The sequence below is a fragment of the Bombina bombina genome, chromosome 4, assembly GCF_027579735.1.
Source record: "Bombina bombina isolate aBomBom1 chromosome 4, aBomBom1.pri, whole genome shotgun sequence".
Lineage (NCBI taxonomy): Eukaryota > Metazoa > Chordata > Amphibia > Anura > Bombinatoridae > Bombina > Bombina bombina.
In genome coordinates, this window is record NC_069502.1 from 413,183,359 (window position 1) to 413,201,326 (window position 17,968).

Below are 17,968 nucleotides of genomic sequence, written 5' to 3' on the forward strand. Positions count from 1 at the left end.
CTGATAGGTTTAGCTGTGGCAACACCTTTTTAAAGGACCATTATACACTAGATTTTTCTTTGCATAAATGTTTTGTAGATGATCCATTTATATAACCCATACAGTTTTTTTTTTTTTTTTTAAATGTATAGTTTTGCTTATTTTTAAATAACATTGCTTTGATTTTTAGACTCCTAACCAAGCCCCAAAGTTTTAGGAGAATACCGATGTATGCCTACTTCAGCTTGCTTTTGTTTGTGTAAAGGGTCTTTTCATATGCAAAGGAAGGGGGTGGTATCTGCTATTTCCCACTTTTAGTGGGTTTTCCAGTAACCTTTTAAACAGAGCTAAACTGAAAGCTTCCAAGTAAGTTTTAAACTGTTTTATACTTGATTTTTAGATCAGTATCTGTGCATATTATTCTTTATAGTAGTGTCTTTTACATGCAGTTATATGAAAATTGGTGTATACTGTCCCTTTAATTACAAGGTGTTTACTCTCCAGGGTATTTTATTTATTTTCTGAGGGGATAATGTGGAATCTAACAACAACAATAAATCGAACAACCGGATTCCATAAGAAACAACATTGGAAATAATGCTTTGCATTTCTTTTTTCCACTGGTCGGAAAGACATCTTGGCAGCCCATCGGTTCCTCTCCTGGGACTTTGTTATAGAGCAGGAAGCATGGGAATTCTGTTAAAACAATGTCACAAACCTCTGCACTGCTCCACATGTAAAAATAATTTATAAGAATTTATGCTTATAAATAAATATTCTCTTCTTCTGTCTAGTTACTACGTTGGAATGTGCGGTGATGGAGCTAATGACTGTGGAGTAAGTAGTAAATGTAGTTCAGTCTGTCATTAACAGTCAAACCATAGATTATGGGCTCCGCTCGCCGACTCTTGTCCACCCGCCTGATGATAAATTGCGCACTATAACTTGAGAAAAAGATGACAGGAAGATGTAAGCATGGAGAATTGTGAAAGTAAAATGTTTCCAGCATTAAGATCCTGGGCCGGCCCTAGCCATTGTGGGGCCCAAGGCAGTATGACAAAATGGGGCCCTCTTTCTCCTCGCCCACAACCCCGCCCAATCTCCGCCCAAACCCGGCCCCACAGCTTTTAAAATGAAAAAAAAAAAAATTGAAGAAAAATCATTTAACGTAATGCACAACATATTATATGTGTATATATATATATATATATATATATATATATATATATAAAAACATAAATCCCCTAATGTGCAGCACTATAAAATTGTATGTATTGCAATTTACCATTTGTACTATTGGAACAACTGTTTAAGTATATAATGAAGAATTATGCTGACAATTAGGAACAGTTGAGTTGAACTGGGCCTTATTTTTATGTGTTTTCTTATGATAACAAGAACATTACAGAGACACCAGGGCCGGACCTAGCAAGTGAAGGTCCCTAGGCAGATTGACAGCCCGGGGCCTCTACCCAGAACAAAAAATACTTAAAAGAAATGGGGCAATGCACTGTACCACACAAACACACAGATGTAATACACACAGAGATACTTATATACACATACATCCACACAATCAGACACATACACAGGTACACAGATATATACATACACAGGTGTACACACACACACAAAGCCCCCTCACTCACACACAGCCCACACACACACAACTTACACACAGCTCACACACACACACAGCCCCCCACACACACAGTCCATACACACACATCCCCTACACACACACAGCCCCCACACACAGACAGTCCACACACAGCTCCCCCCCCCCCCACACACACAGCCCACACACAAAGCCCACACGCAATAAAATAAATGATTCCCCCCAGCAATAAATTAAAGCCCCCAGCAATAAAATGATGCCACATCCCCCAGCAATAAAATGATGCCCCCAGCCCCACTGCTGCAATAAAATGATGCTCCCAGCCCCACTGCAATAAATGATGCCCCCAGAAATAAAATTAAGCCCCCCTGCAAAAAAATGATGCCTAGCCCCCCCTGCAAAAAAATGATGCCCCCTACAATAAAAATATGCCCCTAGCCCCCAGCACAAAAATGATCCCCCAGCAATAAAATGATGCCCCATCTCCCCTGCATTAAAATGATGCCCCCAACAAAAATATGATGCCCCCAGCAATAAAATGTCCTCAGCAATAAATTGAATCCCCCCTGCAATAAAATGATGCCCCAGCCCCCTGCAATAAAATGAAGCCCCCTGCAATAAAATTATGCCCCCAACCCCCCTGCAAAATAATTATGCCCCTGTACAAAATGATGCCCCTGCAATAAAATGATGCCCCCAGAAAAAAATTATGCCCCCCTGCAATAAATGATTCACCCTGCCCCACTGCAATGATGCCCCATGAATAAAATTAAACCACAGCCCCCCTGCAATAAAATGATGCCCCATCCCCACTGCAATAAAATGATGCCCCCTCCCCACTGCAATAAATGATGCCCCCAGCAATAAATGATGCCCCCAGCAATAAAATGAAGCCCCCAGCCCACCTGCAATAAAATGATGCCCCTAGCCCCACTCCAATAAAATGATGCCCCCAGCACAAAAATGATGCCCCAGCAATAAAATGATGCCCCATCTCCCCTGCAATAAAATGATGCCCCCAACAATAAAATGATGTCCCCAGCCCCACAGCAATAAAATGAATTCCCTGCAATAAAATGATCCCCCAGCCCCCTGCAATAAAATGAAGTCAACTCCCCCTGCAATAAAATTATGCCCCCAGCCCCCCTGCACAAAAATGATGCCCTTGCAATAAAATGATGCCCCCAGCTAAAATATGATGCCCCCAGCCCCCTGCAATAAATCATTCTCCCAGCACCACTGCAATGATGCCCCCAACAATAAAATTAAACCCCCAGCCCCCTTGCAATAAAATGATGCCCAGTCCCCCTGCAATAAAATTATGCCCCATCCCCACTGCAATAAATTATGCCCCCAGCAAAAAAATGAAGCCCCCAGCCCCCTGCAACAAAATGATGCCCCGGCCCCCTGCAATAAAATGATGCCCCAGCCCCACTGCAATAAAATGATGCCCCAGCCCCACTGCAATACCATTATGTCCCATCTCCCCTGCAATAAAATGATGCCCCCTGCAATAAAATGATGCCCCCAACAAAAATATGATGCCCCTAGCAATAAAATGATGTCCCCAGCAATAAAATGAATCACCCGTGCAATAAAATGATGTCACAGATCCCCTGCAATAAAATTATGCCCCAGCCCCCTGCAATAAAATTATGTCTCTGCAATAAAATTATGCCCCCAGCCCCCTGCAATAAATGATTCCCCCAGCCCCACTGCAATGATGCCCCCTGCAATAAAATTAAACCCCCAGTCCCCCTGCAATAATATGATGCCCAGTCCCCTGCAATAAAATTATGCCCCATCCCCACTGCAATAAAATTATGCCCCATCCCCACTGCAATAAAATGATGTCCCATCCCCACTGCAATAAATGATGCCCCTGCAATAAAATGATGCCCCTAGCCCCCTGCAATGAATGATTTCCCAAGCCCCACTGCAATGATGCCCCCCTGCAATAAAATTAAATCCCCAGTCCCCCTGCAATAATATGATGCCCAGTCCCCCTGCAATAAAATTATGCCCCATCCTCACTGCAATAAAATGATGCCCCTGAACAAAAATGATGCCCCCAGCAAAAATATGATGCCCCCAGCTCCCCTGCAATAAATGATTTCCCCAGCCCCACTGCAATGATGCCCCCAGCAATAAAATTAAGCCCCCAGCCCCCCTGCAATAAAATGATGCCCAGTCCCTCTGCAATAAAATGATGCCCCATCCCGACTGCAATAAACTGATGCCCCATCCCCACTGCAATAAATGATGCCCCCAGCAATAAAATTATGCCCCAGCCCCCCTGCAATAAAATGATGCCTCAGCCCCACTGCAATACAATGATGCCCCCAGTCCCACTGCAATAAAATGATGCCCCCAGCCCCACTGCAATAAATGAAGCCCCCTGCAAAAAAATGATGCCCCAGCAATTAAATGATGCCCCATCTCCCCTGCAATAAAATGATGCCCCCAACAAAAATATGATGCCCCCAACTCAGGCACAATGACTGTTACATGTACACGTTTGTGTTATTGATAACATCATACATACACACTGCTGATATTCCTATTCCACGTATTTTATGGGAAAGTTTTCTGAGGATATGAGATGTTCCGCTCACTATAAACTACCCCTGTGCTGCATCCTCCATACTCTGTACTGTAACAGAGTATGTAATGGAGGATGCCGGGGTAGTTTATAGTGTGTGGAACATCTGAGATCACTGAGGTAAGCATTGTGCGCACAAACCCTGCTTACTTACTGCCTATCTGCAGTGCGATCTGGCTCAGACAGCCTCTGTAGAGTTAGGTGTTGGTGAGCGCTGCTGTCGCATGTGTCAAGGCTATGGTCGTGCTCAGTATGAGCAAGTGGGTCACGTGATGTTGTGTTCTGACATCACTGCCTGACCTGACCGTGTGATCGCAGCAAGATCTATTGGAGACAGTGCCCGTCACTCACCTGTGCCCAGGCTGGCAAAAAATAAAATTGCGGGCAAATTTTTTTTAAAAAATGGGGCAAAAAAAAAAAAAGGTGCATTAAGTATATCATGGGGTCTCCATGCTAAGGGCCAGATTACTAGTGGCGTGCTATCATTAGCGTGGGTGGGATATTACAATATCACAGCAAGATGTAGTTCCTTAGCTCATAAAAGTCCCTATATTTGAAAAACATGGGGATCAAAATTTCAACACAGCGTTTTGGGGGCGTTCCCCTTAATCATGTCATATTCACTACATGTTCTCTGCCTTAATTTATAGCCATATCAATCAGCTAATGCAATTAATTAAGCAAATTGACTTGTCATACATCATATATGTTTGCACCACTAGGGGGCAGCAGAGTGTACAAAAAATTCAGGATAATATACCACAATATATATTATGATACATACTATCTACAACTTAAAAACAATGTTACAAAGCATCTTATTTTAAGCAAAATACACAGTTAAATACCTCACTGTTCAATATATTTCTATGAGAAAACACTAATAAAAAAAACTGACTAATTTCTTTATTCATTCCCTTTGGTTCCATTGTATCTAATTTAAAGACCCCAAAAAAACTCACACTGTTTTAATAACATCTCCCTGTTTCCTTTTCACCTAGGTGTATCAACCCTTTGAATAACCTAAAAACATAATCAATTTATTTGATGACCTTCCTGTAAAAAATGGGCAGCTACTGGTGTAGTTAACACCTTACAGCGAATGTTACTCATGTTCATTTATGTGATCCCTGACACGTCTTGTGGTCTCTCCAACGTAGCCAAGCCCACATGGGGATTTGATCATATAAATTACATAAGATTTGTTGCAAGTATAATGTCCATTATGGTAGAATTTATAACCAGTCTGGGGATGTGTTAAGTATGGACCCTTAATCAACGAACTACAATTCACACATCCCAAGCAAGGAAAGCATCCCATATTCTTTTTGGAAATTAATGATTGTTTGAGAGGTTTCTTGGGACCTCTTTCAGCTTTAATCAAAGAATCCTGTAAGTTGCCACTCCTCTTGTAAGCAGTAAATGGGAAACATTTAAGCTCCTCAAACTCTGTGATACAATCACTCACAAGGTGCCAATGTTTATGTAGTAATTTAGATATTTATTTGCTCTGGTTAAAACATTCTGAAACAAAAATTAATCTCTTTGAAGAGTGTGAGGACGTCTCTTGCTGACATACAACTACACGACGTATGGAGAACATTACACCCAACAGACCGAGACTACACATATTTTCCCCCCCCCCACACGACAAATACTCATGCATAGACTATTTCTTTACAGATTCTCTGGATCTCGACTTGACAGTGGACTGTGAGATAGGCTCCATCACCTGGTCTGACCATGCCCCCGTGATGTGCAGGGTGATATGGCCCGACATTCCCCCAACAACATATATCTGGAGGTTGGATGACTCCTTACTGGAATCACCGCCCATAGCTGAAGACGTAAGCAAGTCTCTGACCGAATATTTCACAATCAACGACCCCGCGAGTACTTCCCTACCAAACACATGGGAAGCGCACAAGTGTGTTATCCGCGGTGTTTTCCTCAAACATAAGGCAAGACAGATTAGGTCGTATAGAGAAAAACACACGCAGCTATTGTCTACAATCTCTGACCTAGAGGCTAAACATAAGCTCAAACCGATTGATAAAGCAATTAAAACTAACATCACAACGGCCAAGCTAAATCTTAAAAACCATCTTATGACAGCCCATCACAGACGACTGTTTTGAACCAAACAACAGTACTATGAGGGGGGTAATAAGCCAGGCAAATTGTTGGCGAAATCGATCCGTAGATCACAGCTTAAAGCCCACATACATCACTTAAAAGCGAAAGATGGCTCCAAAATAAAAGGTTGCAAACAGATTGCAGAAGCCTTTCACACATACTATAGTAAACTATATAATTTGCCTAGCAATTTAGACGGAATGCAAACCGCAAACCAATCATCTAATGAGGTAAACCAAATTGACGAGTACCTCTCTGACCTAGAGTTACCCCAACTTGTAGACGCAGACATGGACACCCTAGACGCCCCAATTACCCTAGATGAACTGACTGACGCAATTAAGGATCTCCCCAAAGGGAAATGCCCGGGTCCGGATGGACTCACACCTAAATATTTTAAGACATTCCTTCCTTTACTGGCCCCTAGCTTGCTCCAATTATTCAATAACCTACGTGACAGCCCCAGATTGATGAGTTCCATGCTGGAGGCGCACATAACGGTCATCCCCAAACCGGGTAAGGAACCCACAACCCCAGAAAATTTCAGACCAATATCCTTACTAAACACGGACATTAAACTACTAGCTAAAATTCTGGCAAAACGCCTCAATAAATTTTTACCAAATTTGATCTCTCCAGAGCAGGTGGGCTTCATTCCGGGTAGGGAGGCTTGTGACAATACCACAAAGGTCCTACAGTTGACAAACTATGCAAGGGTTGAAGGTGTGCCTATGGCCCTCTTCTCTACCGACGCAGAGAAGGCCTTCGACCGGGTCGGATGGCCTTTTCTGCGTCGAGTGATGCGATCGATGAATTTCGGAGAGAGTTTTCTAAACATGGTGTTTTCTCTGTATTCTGACCCGGGCGCCCGAGTAAGGGTAAACGGCACGCTTTCAGAGCCGTTCAAAATTACAAACGGAACTAGACAGGGGTGCCCTCTGTCTCCTTTGTTGTTCGCCCTGTCCATAGAGGCTCTAGCACAGAGGATTCGGCGAAATGACAAAATAACGGGGGTCAAACTGGGCGACATTGAACATAAACAGGCACTCTACGCGGACGACATTCTTTACACTCTCACGAACATACACACATCAATACCTGAACTCCTTAAGGAGTTAAATAACTATGGAAAGGTCTCAAATTTCCACCTAAATTTAGGGAAATCAGAGTTACTTAACATTAATGCCCCTCAAGATCACATAGATATGCTCAGAGACATATATAATATCCCAATATCCACAGCAAAACTAAAGTATCTTGGCATTTATATACCCCAAAAACACCAAGATATATTCAAAGAAAACTATTTCAAACTAAAGCAGGACATCACTAATGATCTCTCGTCCTGGAAAAACAAGCCACTTTCGTGGCTTGGCAAAATAGGGGTAATCAAAATGAATGTGCTACCGCGCATTCTATATGTTCTGCAGACTATCCCGATCTCCCTACCAGAAGATTACATCCCACAAATGCAGAGATTATTAGAACAGTTTGTATGGACAGGCACTAGGCCCAGAATACCGCAAAGGACTATGTACCTTCCTAGAGATAGGGGAGGGTTGGATTTCCCAGATTTGAATACATACAAAAGGGCCATAGCTCTGCAGCACATTGTAGAATGGTCACAAAACAGAAACCACAAACTATGGGTTCGAAAAGATAGTCATATTTTGGGACTTAACAACGTAGGCACACTGGCCTGGATTCCCATGAATCAACGCCCTAAAGTCCTAAACAGATACCCTATATTAAAAGACGTGCTGACTGAGTGGGATAGGGCGTCTTCATCTTCTACCAGCATCACAAGAGGACTTTCCCCTCTACTACCTACACTAGAAAACCCTGCACTACCATACCACAAGTTAGGATCGAGACTGCGCACCCCTTACACTCTGAAAGAGGGATGTCTTTATAGCGCCATAGAGAATGGGGGATTTAAAACTCAGAGTCAAATGAAAGAAATAAATGACCCCATTTTCACCTCGTGGCTGAGATATAATCAACTAGTGCACTACATATCACATCTTAAGTGCAAAGACCAATTAACTAGGGACCTCACCCCATTTGAACGACTGTGTATCGCTAATAATCCTCACAGGCGACTGATTTCCCTCATTTACAAATTAATGCTGATCGGTCTTGACACCCCTCCTCCCATGTATATAGCTTCATGGCATAGGGAGCTTGACACGGAACACTCTCATGAGGAGTGGCACCGGGCATTCTCCTTGGTAAGGCGTTCATCAGTTTCGGCTACCATACAGGAGATCCAACTAAAATTACAATGCAGATGGTATCATACTCCGAGTAGGATACATCGCCTTTTCCCCAGAGCCAGCCACCTGTGCTGGAGGGATTGCGGCGAGCTCGGTACACTCACACATATCTGGTGGTCGTGTCCGAAGTTGGACAGTTTCTGGGTGAGAGTACTGGGAAAAATATCGGACATCATGGAAATAGAGGTCCCCAAGACCCTAGAAACTTTACTTTTTCTAAACCTACCGAAACTTAAAAATGCACTCTTTCGGCCCCTGTTATTACTAATGCTCACAGGAGCAAAGCGACTGATCCCCAAAAAATGGAAATCGCCAGATATCCCCACATTGAACGATTGGCAGTCTTCTGTATCTGACCTTTTAGCACTAGAAAAGCTACACTACCTCAAAATAGGCCAAATTACAACCTATGAGATGATGTTGGAAAGATGGAACAATTCTTTAGTATAAATGAGTACTGAATCTGTGTTCAGTGTTTCCTAACAGAATAACCCCCCTTCCCCTCCCCACAAATTTAAATCACCCCCCCCTTTTTTTTTTCCCCGTTCCCTTTCCCCCCATGTGCCGCCTCTCTACGTTCTTCACCCTCTTTCTTTCTCCACTCTGCCTTCACTCTTACAACTAGATACTACCTGCTGTGTGTGCTGAGACAGAGAGAGGAAATGTTTTGACTAACCAGGATATCGTTATATGTTATTATTCGTTTTATATGTTTGAAAAATTCTAGATAAAAATCAAGCTTTTGAAGGGCCGTCATTATCGATAATTTCTGAATATTGTATTCATGTTTGCAACAAAAGTATTGTATGACGTACCTAATCTATGTAATGTTGTTTATTACCTGATAATAAAGCTTGTTTATAAATAATAATAAAAAAAAATAATCTCTTTGGCTTCTCCCTAATCTGTTTAGGCTCCATCAATTTCTTTCTTGGAATCACACTCGCCTCTGTAGTTACCTGATCAATAAGCTTGCTTGGGTACCCCCTCTCTAAAAACCTCCAGCCCATTTCTTTTAATCTCTGGGGAACAATCTCTTCATCTGAGACAATTTTTTCACCCTAATCAATTGGCGGCAGGGCAGGGAATTAATGAGAGAAGGCTGGTGTGCATTATTAAAATGTAAAAGACTATTACGCTCTGTCTCTTTTCTAAAGATGTCAGTGCTATAGTTTGCTCCTTTCTTTATTACTGTCACATCCAAAATATCCAGACTCATCTCACTCAATGTAAGCTTAAATGTAATGAAGTTGAATGCTGGATTGACTCTGCTTGTTTTGGATATTACAATATCATGCCCGTGTTAACTTGCATGCAAATTACAAGTTGAAAGTAAACATGATTGCATACATAAACATGAGTGCATACTAAATTTGTGTTCCTTCCATAAAGTGTTAGAGCTAAATAAAAGTTGCATCAAACTATATATATATATATATATATATATATATATAAAACGAAACAAGGCACTCCCCGTTTTCAGCTTAACGTGAAGTTTACTAAGTGAACGTTTTTGGGGTTTGCCCCGTCCTCAGACTAGTCACGTTAAGCTAAAATCGGAGAGTGCCTCATTTAGTTATTTGTATATTATTAGGTTTGAGTGCACCCCGGAGGTTGATTACCTGTTCAAGCGAGTGCTGGATCCACATTGGACATATATATATATATATATATATATATATATATATATATATATATATATATATATATATATATATATATATATATATATATATATATATATATATATATATATATAGGTATATACATACATCACTTGCATGCAAACAAATTACTTTCAACTTGTAATGTGCACTAACCCGCGTGTATTAAAAGTTTATATCTGGCATTATTTGTGCGCAAGCGAAATCGCTAAATAGCGTGCCACTTTTAATCTGACCCTAAGTGTGGTGCTTTACTATTGTGTCACTGCTTACAAGAAATGCTAAGAGGATGTCAAGATTGAAAGGGAACATATCACTATCACCTTGTCTCATGTAAACCTCTTCTTATCTCAGTAGTATATTTAGTTTTTGGTAAACACATTTATAATTAAAATGCTGTTTATTAACATTTCTAGGCATTGAAAATGGCTCATGTTGGAATTTCTTTATCTGAACAAGAGGCCTCTGTAGCTTCTCCATTCACATCAAAAACTCCAAATATTGAGTGTGTCCCACAGCTTATAAAGTAAGTACTGAATATAAAAAATAATTATGTATAAATGGTGTCTGTTTTCAATATTCCCATTAACTAATTGGTCGAAATACTTTTCAACTTTGCAAATATTCATTCAATCACATAACTTTTTTTTTAACTATGATTTATTATTGCCCATATTTATAATAGCTTTATTTACTGTATAAACAGCTTAACATTAGAAGGCACATTCAATTACACATTGGATCTGAGTCAATGCAAATCCATTTTACATTTGTTATCAATGTATTCACCCTTCCATTTACTCACTCATTCATTATGTGTTGTCTTCTAGGGAAGGAAGAGCTGCTCTTATTACTTCATTCTGTGTGTTCAAATATATGGCCCTTTACAGCATGATACAGTACATTGGTGTGCTGCTTCTCTACTGGGTATGAGTATAACATACTTCCTCTAGATATGTTTCAGTAACAAATACAGATCTGCCCATACTTCCCTAGACACAGATATTACAGTATATTACTATGCCTTAGCTTTATTGTAAAGCTTTATCTTCCCTAGTCTTTGGTTCCAATGTGTTTAAAATTATGCAAGTCCAGTCTCTCTCTCTCATCTCTATATCTATTTCTCTATCTCTCTATCATCTCTATCTCTATTTCTCTCTATTTCTCTCTCTCTATTTCTCTCTCTCTCTATTTCTCTCTCTCTCTCTCTCTCTCTCTCTCTCTCTCTCTCTCTCTCTCTCTCTCTCTCTCTCTCTCTCTCTCTATTTCTCTCTCTCTCTCTTTCTCTCTCTCTCTCTATTTCTCTCTCTATTTTTCTCTCTCTCTATTTTTCTCTCTCTCTATCTCTATTTCTCTCTATCTCTATTTCTCTCTATCTCTATCTCTCTCTCTCTCTCTCTCTCTCTCTCTCTCTCTCTCTCTCTCTCTCTCTCTCTCTATTTCTCTCTCTATCTCTTTATCTCTATCTCTATCTCTTTCTCTCTATCTCTTTCTATCTCTTTCTGTCTATCTCTTTCTCTCTATCTCTCTCTGTCTCTTTCTCTCTCTCTATCTCTCTCTCTATATAGTATGTAGCGGTATAGTGGGGTTCCAGTAGCTCACAGATAAGTAGCAGAGGAATGGGCCAGCATGTTACATCAGGTTTGAATACTTTATTAAGTTGAAGAGACAGAAAACATCTTGATATTTTCATATAAAATATTTAGTTATGCATAATGAAACAACTGCATTTTACTTTCCTCATTTATTTCCTTCCCAAGGCATGGAGAGTCCACGACTTCATTTATAACTGTTGGGAATATCAACACCTGGCCACCACGAGGAGGCAAAGACACCCCAGCCAAAGGCTATAAATATCCCTCCCACTTCCCAATTCTCCCAGTCATTCTTTGCCTTTCGTCACTAGAAGAGGATGGCAGAGAAGGTGTTAGAAGAAGACGGTCCTTTAATGGGTATGTTCCCTGCAAGAGAGGACTTGGGTATTGGAGTAGACACATAAATCTCTTAGTGAGAGTAGTGAAATCAGTGTAGATGAGTTACAATGCTTTTCCTTTTTTTCTTACTTGGGTACTAGTCAGAGGAGGAGATGTCTGTCACATCTTGAGCAGCTGTGTGAGTGCTCCACTGCGTGATTCCTGAGGGGTAAGTATCTTTATTTTATTAGGGGGATGTATGTTTTTCTCCTAGGGATACATGAAGAGAGCTCACAGTGTGGGTCTTTTATTAATTTCCCCTGAGGGATCTGAGGATGAGCCTCCGGTGTTGTTTTTTTTTCTTTATTGAGCATGTGGGGACTTAGCTCCTTAGCAGAGCACTTATGAGGATTGAAGGGGGCTCGGGCGTCACCCAAGACAGATAGCAGACTGGGGCATACATTTTTTATTATTACTGCGCAATATTTAAAGCGTGCTCAGACAGGTATTGGAGGCGGGCTTATCTTGCACCCCATGTGTCTGGCTTCACTCTCTTGCAGATGTTTGCAGCAGCTGTGGCGCATCTTAAAATGATTGTTACGGCCTCCTAGCATACCCCTCTCTCTTTTCCCCTGTCCCTCCCTTACCCCATCCCATTTTCAACATTACTTTGTGTCCCATTGGAATTCCGCTATCCCCTTTTAATTTGGTATTAACGTCATGATTGTATTGCTTACTCTTCTTGTTCCGATGTATTTACACTTGATGTACGATTGACTCGTACAATTGTTGTATCTCTTACCCTTTTGTTATAAAAATCCAATAAAAATTACATTTGAGAAAAAAAATGATTGTTACGATCTGTGGAGAGTCCAGTCACCTTTGAATATCTAGCCTGTGTTTCTAGGAGAGGGTGAGCAACCCAGCCTACGGCAGGGTAGAGGTGCCATATATTTTTTTCTAAAGAGTTTTAGTTGAGAAATGGTCCTTATTAATTTTTAGGCATAACGATTGTAAGATCTTCTGCTTAAGTTATTGAGGACTCTGATGTTAACCCCTCTTAGGGTTTTTTGGCTGCAATTAGTATTACTGATAACTGCCTTTATTGTGGTGAGGCTATAGGTTGTGCTCCTGACCAATTCTGTTCCATCTGTCTGGGGGTAATTTTAAATTCAAAGAAGGGATCTAAAAATTCTATACACTCATATAAATTAACCCCTTCTGAGCCTTCTACCTCTCAGGAGTCTGTTGTCCAGGGAATACCTTTCCTCTACCCTCAAGCCGGACTTAATTCTGTCTCACAAGCAGTCCCTTGTGGCCAGCCCTTACCTCCTACTGTGGGTTGCTTTTTTCCTGCAGATTTTTCCTCACAATTGCAATATGCTATAAGGGTGGTCCTAAATGCCTTACCTATCTCTGGGAAATGCAAGAAAAAGGTAAAGCATACAGGGACAGATTGGGCCACCGGGATACCGGGAAAAATCCCAGTGGGCCAGACCTTCAGGCCAGGGGTGGGCCGGGCTGGAAGCTGCAGCGTGTGGACTGTGGAGAGCAGTAAAGCAGGTAAGGGATCTGATCTGAATGCTGGCTCCTAACACTCTGTGCTTCAGTAACACTGAAACTACTCCCTCCTCCCTTGGTGAACCAGCTTCACAAGGAATAATGTTTAGTTATTTTTTTGCCTTCATAATCTCCCCCTCAGATATCCTCGCTCCTCTCCAGCTAGTCACCCTGTGCTGTTGAGCTGCTCACTACACTGTCCTCCGGTCTGTGCTATTCATTCTCATTCTGCAATGCCTGGTGGTGCCCCTCTCTGGTGGAACGTGTCGGCTGTGCCCCCTCTCCCTGCTCTGTGCCTTCTCCCTCCCTGTTAGGTCAGGTGCCCGCTATGTCTGCCTCCTCTCTCGCGGTAGCTGTCCATGGTGCTGCAGCTGTTCCTGTGGTCAAAGTCAGTGCTCGGGTGCTGGCAGCTCACACGGTCAGACTCGGTGCAGGGTGTCACTAGCCGGACAGAGAGCTCATCCCTGTGGTAGTCCGACTGATGCAGAGTGATCTGGTGCACAATGAGCCTCCTCTGCTGGCCCCCTCCCGAGCGCCGTCATCACTGGAAGAGGAGGTGGAGGCTTCATCTGGTGCTTTCTGCATTACCAACCTGATGCCCCCTGCACTGCTTCTCATCCGCTGCATTACATGATGCCCACTGCCTGCTGCATTATCTGATGCCCCCTGTGCTGCTCCTTACCCCCCTGCCTGCTGCATTACCTGATGCCCTCTGCGCTCCTCCTCACTCACCTCCTGCCTGCTGCATAATTACATAATGCCCCCTGTGCTCCTCCTCACTCCCTGCCTGCTGCATTACCTGATGCCCCCTGCACTTTTTCATTGGTACTAATGTTTTAATAAAACAGGGCGGGGAGCACTGCAGTATTATTTCTGAGTGGCAAGTTTCAGAATTTGTATGGGCTGGGCTGGAGGGGGCATGGCTGGGCTGGAGGGGGCGTGGCTAGGCCGGTCTATACAAATTTAAAGGCTGGTCTGATTTCCCAGTCCAACCCTGAAAGCATAGTCCTGCAGATTTGGGGGACATTTCTTCCATTCAGTCAGATTTGTCTAACCTATCTCATATTTCTGAAGATGACCTAACTTTTGTAGCATCTGAGGGTAAAATATCAGATGCAGAGACTTCTGAAGTTAAGGCACCTGTCTCTGAGGAGTCTAAGTTCAGATTTAAAATTGAACATCTTCGTTTCCTTTTGAAGGAGGTTTTAGCCACGTTGGAAGTCCCAGAGGCTAAACTTATGAAAGAACCTAAGATCCCTAGGCTTGAAAGGTTCTATGAGAATAGGAAAGCTCCTGAGACTTTTCTGGTTCCAGTCCGTGTGGCGAGTATTATTTCCAGTGAATGGGAGAAGATTGGATCTCCTTTCTCTGCCTCATCTACTTTTAAAAGATTGTTCTCGGTCTTTGACTCTCACCTGGAACTGTGGAGTTCCGTAGATTGCGTTCGGGATCTCACCTCCCTAGGAGTTATAGTCCCGGTTCCTGCCTCTCAAACGGGACTAGGTTTTTATTCAAATCTCTTTGAAGTTCCCAAAAAGGAGGGAACTTTTCGTCTTATCCTAGACTTGAAATCTCTAAACAAATTTCTCAGAGTACCTTCCTTCAAGATGGAGACTATCAGGTCTATCCTTCCCTTAATCCAGGAGGGACAGTATATGACCAAGATAGATTTAAAGGATGAATACCTCCATGTCCTGATCCACAGGGACCACTTCCAGTTCCTGAGGTTTGATTTTCTGGACCAGCACTTCCAGTTCATAGCCCTTCCATTTGGCTTAGCTACTGCTTCCAGAATATTTACAAAGGTTCTGGGTGCTCTTCTAGCCATGGCCAGATCTCAAGAGTTTATTCAGACTCACTACTGAGTCTTCTTTGGACTCATGGTTGGAAGCTAAATCTAGAAAAGAGTTCTCTGATTCCCTCTACCAGGGTTGTCTTACTGGGTATCATCATTGACTCCATGAGGATCTTTGTGACAGATCAGAGACGTTCAAAGCTAGCTTCGGCTTGCCGCTCCCTGCAATTCACCTCAAATCCATCGTTGGCTCAGTGTATGGAAGTGATAGGTCTAATTGTGTCTTCTATAGACATTATTCCTTTTGCTCGCTTCCATCTAAGACATCTACAACTATGCATGCACAGGCAATGGAACGGAGATCATTTAAACCTGTCTCAGCAGATTGTCTTAGACAGCCTGACGAGATAATCTCTGTCTTGGTGGCTCTGTCAGGACCATTTGTCTCTAGGCACGTGCTTCTTGAGACAATCCTGGGAGATTGTGACTACGGATGCCAGCCTTTCAGGCTGCGGAGCGGTCTGGGGCTCCAGGATGGCCCAGGGAACTTGGTCCATAGAAAAGTCTTATCTTCTGATAAATATTCTAGAACTGCGGGCGATTCTCAATGCTCTGAGGGCTTGGCCCCAGCTCAGTTCTGCCCAGCATATCAGATTTCAATTGGACAATATTACCTCAATTGCGTACATCAATCATCAGGGAGGCACAAGACGTTCCTTAATGATGAATGAGGTGTCCCAAATACTTCAGTGGGCAGAGACCCACAACTGTTGTCTCTTAGTGATCCACATCACGGGATGCAAAACTGGGAAGCCGACTTACTCAAAAGACAGTACTTTCACCCAGGGGAGTGGTCCCTCCACTCCAAGGTGTTTTCAGAGATAACCCTCAGATGGGGGTGCTCAGAGATAAATCTCACGGCCTCTCGTCTTAATGCCAAACTACCCAGGTATGGCTCGAGATCGAGAGATCCTCAAGCAGTGTATATAGACGCGTTAGTGGTTCCCTGGAGGTTCAAACTCATATATCTTTTTCCTCCATTGGCTCTACTGCTTCGTGTAGTAGCTCGCATGAAACAGGAGCGGGCCAGAGTGATCCTTAAAGCTCCTTCGTGGCTTTGAAAGACCTGGTTTGCAGATCTAGTAAGGATGTTCTCCTCCCCTCCCTGGAGGTTACCTTACTGAAAGGATCTTCTAAGGCAGGCGCTGTTTCTTCTTCAGAACCTAGACTCTCTACGCTTGACTGTGTGGCTCTTGAACGCCTAGTTTTAGCCAAGAGAGGTTTTTCAGGTAAGGTCATAGATACCTTAATCCAGGCTCGGAAGCCTGTCACGAGGTGTATCTACCATAAAGTTTGGCGGACCTATCTTCCATGGCACAAGGTATAGTTTTCTGTCCTTTTATCCTTCCTCCAAGAGGGATTGTAAAAGGGATCATCTATTAGTTCACTGAAGGGTCAGATATTTGCCCTATCTGTTTTGCTGCATAGGAGATTGGCTAATCTCCTAGATGTTCAGTCCTTTAAGGCCCTGGTTAGAATCAGACCAGTGTTCAGAAATGTTGCTCCTCCTTGGAGCCTCAACCTTGTTCTTAGAGTTTTACAACAGGCTCCATTTGAGCCCATGCATTCTGTTGATCTCAAGCTTTTGTCTATGTTTTTGTTGACTATTGCTTCTGCACGCAGAGTTTCTGCTCTACAATGTGACCCCCCTTATCTTGTTTTTCATGCTGATAAGGCGGTTTTACATACTAAGTTAGGTTTTCTACCCAATGTAGTTTAAGATCGCAACATTAATCAGGAAATCGTTGTTCCGTCTTTTTGCCCTAAACCTTCCTCCCCTAAGGAACGTTTACTTCATGATCTGAAGAATTTCAGGCAGTCCTCATCCTTGTTTATTCTTTAATCTGGCAAGCGTAAGGGCCAGAATGCTACTGCTGCTTCATTGTCCTTTTGGTTGAGGAGTATCATCTGCTTAGCTCCTGAGAGGATTACGGCTCATTCTACTAGGGCTGTTGCTTCCTCCTGGGCTTTTAAGAATCAAGCCTCTATGGATCAGATTTGTAAGGCGGCTACATGGTCCTCCTTACATACCTTTTCAAAATTTTACAAATGTGATGTTTTCGCTTTGGCTGAAGCGGCTTTTGGGAGAAAGGTGTTACAGGCTGTGGTGCCCTCAGTTTAGGATCAGCCTCCTTTTCTTTTGTCCCTCCCATTTTTTCATCAGTGTCCTCTGGAGCTTGGGTATTGGTTCCAAACAATTATGAATGAAGTTGTGGTCTCTCCCTGTCTTGGGAAGAAAACAAAATGCATGCTTACCAGATAAATTTCTTTCCTTACTGGCAGGGAGAGTCCACGGCATCGCCCGTAATTGTTTTGCCGGCTTCCTTATTATTTTTTTCTTCTGGCGCCTCAACACCCTAATGCT

At 42.6% G+C, this 17,968-nt stretch overlaps 1 protein-coding gene across 2 annotated transcripts in view; it reads left to right on the plus strand.

The window, feature by feature from the left end:
• LOC128656359 (probable cation-transporting ATPase 13A4) overlaps nt 1–17,968 on the plus strand; it is a 355,156-nt gene that overhangs the window by 289,978 nt on the left and 47,210 nt on the right. For both annotated transcript variants that reach the window (XM_053710219.1, XM_053710218.1), the window contains 3 exons: nt 774–816; nt 10,692–10,801; nt 11,106–11,202. In XM_053710219.1, the coding sequence (XP_053566194.1) occupies nt 774–816; nt 10,692–10,801; nt 11,106–11,202 (250 nt within the window). The remainder of the gene's footprint in view (nt 1–773; nt 817–10,691; nt 10,802–11,105; nt 11,203–17,968) is intronic.